General features: G+C 39.7%; 1 protein-coding gene across 1 annotated transcript; it reads right to left on the reverse strand.

Annotated features, from left to right (window-relative positions):
• Positions 1–238: 238 nt before the first annotated feature.
• On the reverse strand, positions 239–8830 carry LOC123084698 (phosphoinositide phosphatase SAC2). Its single transcript, XM_044506184.1, has 16 exons — positions 8154–8830; positions 7252–7456; positions 6993–7158; positions 6162–6384; positions 5443–5519; positions 5161–5348; positions 4992–5086; positions 4748–4881; positions 4524–4637; positions 3659–3956; positions 2627–2748; positions 2394–2504; positions 1633–1821; positions 1348–1506; positions 1106–1187; positions 239–924 (listed from the first exon to the last, which is right to left on the reverse strand). Exons 1-16 carry the CDS (start codon positions 8211–8213, stop codon positions 814–816), a joined length of 2334 nt encoding a protein of 777 aa, XP_044362119.1. The 5' UTR covers positions 8214–8830; the 3' UTR covers positions 239–813.
• Positions 8831–12022: the final 3192 nt, after the last annotated feature.

Below are 12022 nucleotides of genomic sequence, written 5' to 3' on the forward strand. Positions count from 1 at the left end.
AAAAAAATTAAGACCAGTGTGTGTAGATAGCTTTGGATGGCCAGGCTCCCGCATCCATGTTCGCAGACAGATGCAAAAATAAATTTGTGGGTCAGTGTTGGAGATGCCTTTAGATGTGCAATAATTAGGACACATCTAGATGTATAACCGGCCACTCAAAAAAGTTCTAGATGTATAGACATATGCAACTAGGTAGCATAACTAGTTGTTTCTAATTCAAAAATGAGAGCACACCTAGTAGACACTTCAATTGAAGCGCATAAATTTTCTTCCGAACCCGTTTTCTGTGAGATCCTGTGTTACAAACATATACACATAAACCGCCGTCCAAAACGTATGTGAGCAGCATATATATCTGTACCATATATATTTACAGGATTAGTCCTTTTTTATCATTTTCCATGTGTTTTTTTGGTATTTTTTTCTCTAAAGGTGGACAAAAAACATAAGATGTCTAGCTAAGCTAACCCTTGAAAAGAATGAGATAGATATGTTTGCCTTTGCCTATCATTCATTGCCTTTCCCTTCACTACGGTCAATTCTTCACCATAGCACTCCAATCATGTCCAAACAAAACCAAGCCACAAGCCACCATCATCTGCATTCATTCCTCAACAGAGTTACCACGTTAGAGCCTCAATCCGCCGAGCAATTCGTGCCGATTCTTCTTCTCTCGCAGCAGCCTCGGCGCATGCCGGCCCTGTGCATGCATGTCGCTCCTTGTTCTTGAGCTCTTTCCTTTGTTCTAGCTGTCAAGCTTTCGTGCTGCGGTGAAAATTATATGAGGATGCCACCAGGACAAATTCTTTAGCATTAGTAGCAAAGCATGCCTCCATTAGCCACCCACTGAGCAAAACGGTCAGAATAGTCGCGGGAGTCTGACAGCTGGCTGCTTGAGCGCGACAGGTCGGTGTCATCCCTTCCCTGTTAATAAGGGAGACAGGTTCTAACACTGATGAATATATAGATTAAAATATGAACCGTATAAAATTCGGATCAGGGAAACCCATCTCAAGGTTAAGCCGAGTGGGGTGTACTATCATATCATAGATCCTGATGGACCTAAGCTTTTCACAGCGAAAAAAGGTTAGAAAGACAAGCTGACCTCATCATTGTGTCCTGGCTCACTGTAAGTAGTAGTAGATCCAACACTGATACCATCCAAAGGTGAATGGATGATCGATGACCTGTAAATGATAGTTTGAAACTTTGAGGAACCTTCTTAATTTCTAATTTTAACCCTCACAATGGTTGGAGTAGCATCACATTATCAACCTTGGTAAGAGATCAAGGTGATGTGAACGTAACAAATGAGAAAAAATGTAAACTGGCAGCAGTATATAGTACCTCTCAAAAGCTTCTTCATCACAAGAATTTCCTGAAGAAGATAACAAATCAAGATCGAGAAAATTTGAAGAATGCAACTCCGGGTAACCTAATCTTTTCAAGTAACTCTGCCGTTCCTCTGAAATGGAGTGTCTTCCAGGCATTGTGCTATATTTTGCACTAAACATAACAAAAAGAAGAAGTTAGTCGTGCTGCACTCATGGACAAGCTGAAGTTCTCCAGGGTCCAATTTTAACAAGGATTTCTCCGCAAAAGATAAAAAAGATTGAACAAGGTTTAACACACCTGGGGCATGGGTTTGTTTCACACATATAGATCTCTGGTGCAGAATCAGTAGGCTCTCTAATATCATCCAGCTGTTGCACGGGCAGTAATTCTGAGTTCGCAGTGTTGTTTTCGCCGACATTACGGTCAGACACGGGTGCACTGTTTTCACATAGAATATTTCCATCCGAGAGCGACCTCTTTATGAATCTGCTGATATGAAATGTCTCATTTACTAATATATGCATGTAAACTTGATTGAAGAACAACGACAAACTAATTGATTCTAGATTGTTTCAGTAATCCATCATTATGTAAGAACTGAACATCAAGTTAGGTTCTCCAGTATCATATTTTATTAACGGTCACCAGAATTTACTCTGTTGGAACATCCAAACATAATTATCTGTAATGAAAGATGCATGTAAAAACACCTAATTCTTGTTACTCCAGGGTATCAGAGCCCTATGAACTTGCAGCTCCAGAAACAAGTTTGGTATTTCTTGATTGGTGACAACTTTTTCACACGTATTACATAGACCAAGAGGGAGCAACAATGACATTTTTGTTAGAGATAGTTGTACTGTAGTAGGACTCATATTGGCCTTCAGCCGATGGAACGAGGGAATGGATCAAGTTACAATATCTAACAATTTCTACTTGATATACCATCTGATTAAAGCCAAGAAAAGTATCCAAGTAAAAGCTAATGGTGTAAAGAATATGTTCGAGACCAGCTCATCAAGCAATGTTGTTGTTAATGGAAGAGTTTATATCAGCACCTTCCAGTTTCTTCACTTAAAGTTCCCTGCCGGCCGATATTGTAATGCTGATCTGAGTCCAACTTCCAAAGAGGTGGTTTGCCTTGTTGAGGCTGAAAATGACCCAAGAATCTGCGTTTCAAAAAAAAACACAACATATAAATCTTACGTGGAACTATAAGACAAATGTCAGCATTTTCCAATTTCCATTGGTTTTGTCAGAGTGATATTTTTGCAGACATGAAGAAGCTTACACATTTATAGCATCCTGCTTCTCAGGATCTGTGTACGCATTATTGTAGTAACGCTGAAGGGTTCGAAGGAACTCCTGGGATTGGGTTGCTGCCTTCCACTGTCCTCTTTGCTCACAGAAGATCTGTAGCATGTTACAATGGAAAAGTTAGACTGATCATTCAAAATACTAAGTTGGATTTGTGTTAACTACTGAACACTGCCTACCAACAAGACTCGAATCATTCTGAAATAAAAATGTTCAAGATTACAACAGCAAACACTTAAAATAAGAATCAACTATAGGGTTTTTCTCAAAAACTATAATCAGTAAGAAATACCTGTTATTTTAGTCACAAAAATTTTAGATGCAAACACTCAAGATAGATCATAAATACACTCAGCATGCTTGGGTGGCAGATGTCCTCGCCCTATTAACAACCTCTACTGCTAAACTTGTTTCCAAAGGGCAAAGCCACGTGTACAAATTGATTTAGGAAGTTCATTTAATCATAGGAAGACCTGTGAGAACAAACGTTTCATATTAGGTATCAACTGTCCTGGTGCGCATGACCTTTCCTAAAATGACAAGAATGACAGACCTGACACATGATGATAGTTAGCAACTGCCCTTTCAGAGTCCTATTTTCAGGTGACAGGTAGCCTTAATGTTTATTTGACTTAAACATGTGGCTAAATAGCCGAACACAACAACAGAGAAAGGAAAATAAATGTATAAATCAAATGATAGAAAAAGGGAATAGTGGTGTGGCAATTAGAAGTATAGAACTACTCTGGGAAATTATAACTACTCCAGAGGTGGTAAAGAATACATTAAAACAGTACTCCCTCCGTCCCATAATGTAAGACATTTTTTTACACTAGTGTAGTGTCAGAAAACGTCTTACATTATGGGACGGAGTGTGTAGTAGTAGTACACAACTGCACACCTTCAGAGTATGCATACTAAATTTTAGTTCTATAAAACGCAATTTCAAGAGTTGTGTTATGCAGATTATGTTCCTCAGGAGTCACAGATATAACAAGAAGCTAACCTTGTTGTGAGCAGCAGAACCACCGTACTGGATGGCTAATGTATCACCCATCCTTTCATAGAAATCCATCAGATCATCGGCCAAAGGATCATGCAGATCAATTTTAGGTTCTTCAGTGAGCTTCAACACATGAAGTTGACGCCCTAAAGCAGCTAATCCATATGCAAACTGTGCAACATTTGTGCGGTCTAAGCAGTCTATGCAGTTTGTCCTGAGGACACCCTTCTGTAGTAAAAGAGGTACCATTGTAGCTGCGCAGAAATCATCATTGATTTTGATGTCACATGACCCTTGTCCACTGCAAAACATGTAAAAGATAACCATTAGTACTGCCAGCAGAAAGCCAGCAGGAAGTCCATTACTTGCACATTAGGTTGACATGTTTCCTTTGGGTAAGTAGTTTCCATTTTGTCTGCAGTAGAGTACATATTTGTTTTAGATACGCATGTCAAAATCAATTCCGATAGGAAAGGTGTGGCAGCTATCTTTGAGTTTAAGCAATGGACTAACAAAGTCTTCTAGTAAGCAAGTCCCTGCCAATCATCTCTTATCTGACCAGCTGTACTACATCTGTTCCTCTCCAAATCAGTGCTCTCTTTTCACATGGCCATGTTCTCCTCTCATACGGATGTTTACCCATGTTGCGAACTAACACTGACCACATATATACTATGCAAGACTATTTTTATACAAATAATATCGGATGGTTCCTTCTGTGTGAAGTATATAAAGCCATGTAGATATATGGTCAAACATTTAGAACATATTGTAGTTTATTTGCTGGAGGGCTCATTTCATGGATTTGCTAAATCAAACTTATCGATTCTTAAGCAATTGCAAGTTCCTAAGTAGGTATACAAATTACCTTGAAGCATCCAAAGGTTTTGATGCTGTAGTTATCTCGCAATGGAGGAGGTCCGTTAGTTCCAACACATCTGATGCTACCTTGTTTAACAGTCCAAGCACATTGGTGCCTTTCCTGCAGATGGCATGAAGATTAATATCGTTAGCACGTACTTCACGCATAACCAACAGGTTCTTACAGGAGCAAGCTCAGATAGAATATCCTCTTGTAATACAATAGATTACCTTCGAGATAGCTTACTCAGATCCATGTGTAAAAACTTAAGACGTTTGTCATCCGGTAACCCCTTATTTATGTAATGGATAGCCTTTGCAAATTCTGCACGGAGCAAAGATTCACGAGGCTTCTTCTCACGAGTCTGAGAGATATACAAGCAATCCAAAAGGGAGTATTCAGAAAGGATCCCGACAGCTATCAAGCTGACCATTAAATCAATAGATGAAAATTACGTTAAACAATTACACTCACCTTGATTAAGTTTAAGATGACTATAGGGTTCCCGTATCTAAGAACAAGGTTTTCGAAATGAAGGCGGGTGGCCTTGTAGTCCACATCGGATTTTACTGCAGGTGGCAAGGATTATCAGAGAAGTCTACAGATCTGCAAATTCATAACAGACTAACGGTACATAACTTACACGTGATTTCTGGCCTAATATTAAGTCTTGAAGTTTCCTGAAACCAGACAAGAGGTATTGATCCTCTATGTTGTACAACAGAAGTTATTTGACTTGGGATGTCATCAGGTGTGTCTTCAAAAACAATCTGTTCAGTCTCAACATCATTGGCAACCCTACCCTTTTCATTAACACCTCGTTTCATGAATCTATATTTCAGAATGATAAAAATAAATACATTTGTGAGATAAATATAAAGGTGAGCTTTGACTACAGAAAAGCTCAAATACTTGTAACACGAACCTGGTTCCAGCAAAATGACGTGAGCGTCTGGCTATAAGTGTCAACCAGAAATCCTTCCCAGATAATGACAGCTTCGACTGAACACACGAATATATATATCTATTAGCTTATCTTCGTATAGTACATGAACAGATGAAACACACTACTAGCATGTAAGCCTTGCAAAGACAAAAACACTACTAGCATAACGTCATTTCAACCCGAATAGCAATAATAAGAGATTACTATTAGTTCTTAATTACACTCATAAATATAATAAATACTGGCATAATGAGGTCTTGCACAAGGAACAAGGGATTGTGCTCAATGCTTGCTAACAGACATTTAAGCTATAAATAGCAATTCAATGATGACAGTGCAGTACACTACTATGCACCAGGAACATACAAAAGATGGAAACTGAAAAAAAGCAGGAACAGTCTGCTGACACTTACAAGCAAATGTTTCAACTCGCGAAAGCCGCAAGCAGCTCAAACTGAAAAATGTCAGCAGGTTATACAAAGCCATGCGTTTGCAAACCCTTTATTTCAAGCATTCACTACATGTCAGGTCATTAAATGTGCAGTAAAACGCATATGTTAGTACGATGGTATTGAGTTAGCAGGAGCCCTTGTGGTCTTCCGTGATGAATAGATGATACCGGTAAGATCAATAATTGAAGATGATGGAAATTAAAAATAATGTAGCGCCAAAAGACTTTGTGTCACGGAAGAGTATACCTGTTTAAAAAATCCATGGACCAAGGCCACTGTCCAATCGGTATTCTTGAGATGGTTCCGCATTGCTCGTGTCAAAAATTCATTCCATACAAACATTGTTTCATAAACAACATGTCCAGTATTTTTGTCATTTATGTTCTTCTGAAGACTGCGCATGATGTTGTAAGAGTAGCTGAAGAAGAAGTCCTTCGTAAGATCGACCGAGCAAAGGAGACGTTTATATCTACAAAAGGTGGGCAATAAAAACATTAATATGTGCAGACAATAACAATCAAAAGAACATTAGCAAGAATATATTTAAAGTACATTTATAATAGTATAAGTATAATACTATGGGAGCAAAGAAATTCAAAACAATTCTATATACCTCTGACCATCCATACACAAATCTCAGTACTGCAAGAATGGGCATGATGTACTGACCATATAAGCTGGATACATATTATTATCAACAAGCAGATTTTATACTTATATAGACAAAATAACATTAAATGCACCAAAAGAAATATTACACCATTGCTGGACCAAATGGAAACTAAAAATATGAATACACGCCGGAAAACTTATCTGAAAATAATGCAGTACAAAACAGTACAATAAAATAAAATAGACGCCACCACCAACAATGCACATTGTCTGATCACAATGTAGCACCAAAATGAACTGGAATATTTGGAAAAGGGGCCTAGAGTAACATGAATGAATAGCAAATCAATATCCAAGACTCCAGATACAAAAGGAAGCAAGCTGGTGATTTTGATATTGTTAAGAACCAGCGATGGAATTACAACAGGCAATACACAATATCTACAGAATGAAACAATGAAAGACCTGTTCTCATCCCTAGAATTAGCCACATTGGGGCAGACTATAGGACATGGAATTGCGATCATTTCACTCTTGCCAATTGAATAAATATCATGGCCACAGATTGTGCCAACTTTTCTTCTCCTGGTAATTATAACCATGTAGTAAGGACCAAGAAACTTCATAAAACCTGAAGAAGCACAGAAGTGGTAAATGTTATAATTTGAACAGCTACAACATTTTGATTGATATACTCTATGAATCTCAGTTCATGTTGAAATACCAATTATTCCGTAGCATTTTGTGACAAATTTCAGCCCACCAGTCAACCTATTTCCCTCATGAATTCGCCAAAGTAGTTCTTGACATTCATTCTCTGTGTAACTAGTAGGATCCTCCTGGATACCTAAATCAGTAGACTCCAACCGGTCAATCTTTAGCACCCTCCAAAGAGTCCTGCTCTTGTCTCTTCCGACAAGATAAAATTTCTGCACCAAAATATCAAACAAATATTTAGCACAACAGAATTTGAGCTAGAACGCACAGAGAACTTTTGACATCAGGCCTCACTTCTAGTAAATCAAAGAAACGGTGCTCGAAGGATGACAATTACATAGCTTCTATTGTTCTGTACTAACGACCAGTAGCTAAATGTTGGCTTCTGAATTATGAATATCTGAGAATCATTACACATATACGCAACAAGGTCAGCTGAAAGCCAGAAAGTTTAATTTTCTGCATCAGCAGGGCAATCGCCAAGCCAGAAGGCAAACACCACAACATTACATCATCATTAAACAAGATCGACCAGCAAATAATTAATCTGCGTGACACAATTGCAGGGAGCAACAAAAAGGAACAGAGTCTTCCCTCCCCTGTAAAAGAAACAAAAAGAAGGATCTCCCCTCACCTTTTTGCAGCCTTTCACCCTTCCCTTTCCTATAATCAAATCGGACCGAACCAATCATACAGTAGATCCGCCCCACAGTGCAAGCATAAATGACCCAATAATCCAATCAACCATGAACAAACAAACAAACAAACACAGGCCCCCATTATAACAGAAACACACGAGGTTGACTGACACAAAGATTGCCATGTCCAAGGAAGCTACGGATACAATCCAGTTCAAGGCAAAAACCAAATCAAGGGACTAGGTAAACAAAATTTGCAAGAGATGCTCACCGATCTGGTTTCGTAGAGCCGGAACTTCTGGAGGAATTTGCCGCCTCTCATGGCCTCCATCGGATCAGAAATTCAGATCAACACGCAGGCAGACAAGAGGGCCAGAACGAATCCGAGCCTGAGAAATTCAGAGCAAGCAAACGGAGACTCCGCGTGGTTCAGCTAGCTCCTCTGCGGCTGCTTCAAGTAGAGCATCTTGGTCTCGCGCGAGAATGCTCCAGGGCGACACAAGAACCAATCACGGAGCCCGCCGCTCGGTTCAAGAAGACCAGGAACGGATCGAAATGGATCCAATTGACAATCTGATGCCGGAAATTGCCCAGAAAACACACGCGCCTTCGGATCAAGAACGCGGGAGAGGGAGGAGGAAATCGACGGGGGAACCAAGAAGCCGATTCAGGGGGAGCAAGGGGGGATTTTCAGGGCCGCCTCCGCGGGAGAGATGGGCGGGTCATAAATAGGAGGGGACTAAATTTCCGGGGCAGAAAGGATGGATTTTTTCCGAGGGCAACGCGGGGGGAGGAAGACGAGAGCCACAAGGAGGAGGAAGAGGTGGACGAGGCTGGCTGGCGACGACGACGCCGTCGTCCACAAAAACACCACGCAAACGCAACGCCAGGCGAGAGTGGCAAGCCGCAAATGCCACCGGACTAATCATTGCGGCGGCAGCGGCATCTTTTTTGGCCGGATTTATTGTGCTCTTTTCATCACAAAGAGGGGGAAAAAGATGCTTTTACCGGAGAAGAAGAAACTTTGGGTTTGGCTTTGGCTTGTCCAAGAGGAAGCTGGTAAACGGCCTCTTTTTGGTAGGAGCAGGACGAATTTTATTTACAGTGGAGGATTTAACTACCGGCTGTAATAATAAATAAATTGATGGAGGGCAATTTAGGGAGCCGTTAAAGATGGGCTTTTTTTTATGTGTGCGTGTGTTTGTTTAACAATGTGTGGTTCATTCAGGGGGAGATGATAACAACATTCTCAAAAGAAAAGTAGTGGGGATGAAACGATAAAACGTTGATTAGGTATTCCATGATCAATGTCAATGGCAGCTACCTGGCGCATGGGAATAGTTTAGGCCCTAGTGCAAGCTTCCCACATGGAATACTTAATGCAGTGCTTATTCACCAATCTTGTTTTGCAAGGTGCGACTTCCTCAACTAGGAAGGGATCAAGGGGGGTTGGGAGGGGAGATATACTCATCTGAACAAGAGTTTGTGTGTGGTTTTGCTTTTCAAAACATAGACAACTTGCATTTTGGGGGTATCGAGATAAGCTCAATTAATTGCCAGTTCTGCATAAATCACAAGAATACTTCTTTCGTAATAAGTTATGTAGTTTGTACCGTAGACATTTGCCTCTATAACATCTTGTCTTGGTGAACTGAGGGTAGCTCAAATGGTTAGATTCTTTATGGTGAGACCAGTCCACCAATGTTCAAGTCCCAGACTTGCACTACTGTCTGTATTTTCTTACATTTATTTCAGGTTTTTCAACGATGTTCCTCCAATGGAAGAAGACGTTCCCGTCGACTACGTGACAACTATGTTGACTTCATCCAATTAACAAGTTGTGTCGCGTCGGTGTCTCGGAGATGCTCATAGAGGGTAGGGTATGCCTGCATGCATTCAATGTTAAAAAAAAACAACTCATTTTGTGATTTGTGCACGACTCACAAATGGACATATTCTTTTCAAAAAATACTTGGGCAAATTATTCTTTATCACATGCAGTTTTTTTTTGTATTTTGTAGTATAATAATTTATACATTTCACCAAATTTTGGAAAAGCTGGTCTGTATGGCTCTCTACTTCAAAAAGATAGTAGGGGTGAGGAAAGAAACAGGGCCGGTGAGATAGAAGGTGGATCTAGGACAATAAGGATAGCTTATATATGATACCTGCTTCTCAAAAACCTTGAAAATTCACACATTTTAAGTAGCGAGAAAAATATGATTATTCGCGAGTTGTGCGAAAATCACAAAATATCGTTTACATAGTAAGTTGTGAAATTTATACTGTATACTATTGTAACAATTAGTAATGTGATTCATGCACAAGTTGCAAATGGGTATATTAGTTGTTTACCAACAGCTAGTAGGACAAGTTCTTCTATATCCGCATGCATGATTTTTTTCAAAATTTGTATAACATATACTTTCTACTAAATTCCAGAAATTGATCCATATTTTTGTTTGAGAGAGGCAATAGATGAATTTCCATATGTAACTTTTTTACTAAACAAAAGGATAAGTAAACAAAAGAAAAGTGCATGAACATATTTAACCAGGCACCCAAATAGCCATGTTAGGCTCCAAATATCCGCTCCGCTTTCAAAAGATAGGGGCGACCTATCCATCATTTGGCTGAAAATGATTTAAAATCAGCCGATTTAATAGAAAGGTTGGAAGTGCTTCTTCCTCCTCCGACCAGTTCTTTCCCCTCACGACTTCCTTCTCATACCGTCCACCAGCTACACCGTTGTCGTGTCGTCACCTGCTCCGGGGTCGCTCCTAGATCGGCATCGCCTGCGTCCCCGCGCCTCACTGACACTCGTCGTGGCGTCCCTGTGTCGCCAAATAAACTGAAACAAATCCAAATTTCAGTCAATGGATGAATAACAAATGAGCAAAAGAGACTCTACAAGTTCTAAACACGGCCTCTGGTTGTTGCTGATTAGGACGCCGTGTTTAATTGCTCGCTTGGTCAAAATTTATATTGTTGGCACCAGAGAATTTGGGTGCCAATTGACACCACATTGAGTATTGTAACTCCGCACCGGAGCTAGTGTGGGGAGTAGCCCCATGACATCTTAATGAGCAACAATAAGAGGCCACGTTTACGCTAATTCATGCCCATGGGACCATTGTGGATGCTTCACTACGATCTAGTACAACCAAGGTCATGGTCCCGGAATTGTATTTTGTTTTTGTTTTTTATATCTGTTGAACTGTATTAAAATAAGACAAACCGCATACTATGAAATTTCAACATCTCATGGCTATTTCCAATAATAGAAGTTGCATCATTTCCTTCAATCCCGCATTACTAATGGCGAAAAATATGAGTTTGTGTGTGTATACACAACCGAGTTGTTAATCTGCGCTCAGCATGAAACTAAAACTTATATAATCCCTCTGTTTTTATTTATTTCGCATATTAGCTTTGTTCAAAGTCAAGCTTTATAAATTTTGACAAAGTTTATAGACAAAAATATTAACATGTACAATAACAAATCAATACTATTAGATTCATTATTGAACGTACTTTCGCATCATATAGATTTGTTATCGTAAATATTTATATTCTTTCCTATAAACTTGATCAAACTTTATGAAGTTTGACTTTAGTCAACTATAATATACAAAGTAAATAAAAACGAAGGAGAGTACTAGCAAATAACGATAGGCCGGTACGATGACCCGCTAACCCGCAACCAAGCTTTTACATGCAACTGGGAGGAGTGCTATCATGCAGCTGTCTTTGTTTTTAGCAAAAAAAATCTCTGAAAAGACAGTGATTCAATCATGCACTAAGTTACTAATTATGATTGCTGGTGGAATTAACAATCGATCATCTAACCACCTAGATTACACACCAAGCCTCGGCTCCTTGAATTTAGACGTGTGGAGTCAGCACCAGGCACCGGTCTATTCTGCAGGACCACTGCTGAAAACCATTGCATGCTCACCCAGCTCCACAAGATTGCATTGCATGGCGTTCGACCAAACGACCATCTAGATCAGTCCACCAAAATTCAGGAACCACCAATTAACCTTCCCAACGAGTAATTCTTTTAGTACTAGTAGTATATATTTTTGGAACCAACCTTCACAGCTAATCAATTACGAATATTTGTTCTTGTTCGTTCTG

The sequence above is a fragment of the Triticum aestivum genome, chromosome 4A, assembly GCF_018294505.1.
Source record: "Triticum aestivum cultivar Chinese Spring chromosome 4A, IWGSC CS RefSeq v2.1, whole genome shotgun sequence".
Taxonomy (NCBI): Eukaryota; Viridiplantae; Streptophyta; class Magnoliopsida; order Poales; family Poaceae; genus Triticum; species Triticum aestivum.

What these genes read in the sequence shown, in the direction of transcription:
- LOC123084698 (XM_044506184.1), bottom strand. Translation starts at nt 8,213, where the DNA reads ATGGAGGCCATGAGAGGCGGCAAATTCCTCCAGAAGTTCCGGCTCTAC. An exon ending in TTAAGTGAAGAAACTGGAAG is followed by an intron (nt 1,822 to 2,393) that starts GTGCTGATATAA and finishes TCATATCAGCAG; the next exon opens with ATTCATAAAGAGGTCGCTCT. An exon ending in GAAACAAACCCATGCCCCAG is followed by an intron (nt 1,507 to 1,632) that starts GTGTGTTAAACC and finishes TGTTATGTTTAG; the next exon opens with TGCAAAATATAGCACAATGC.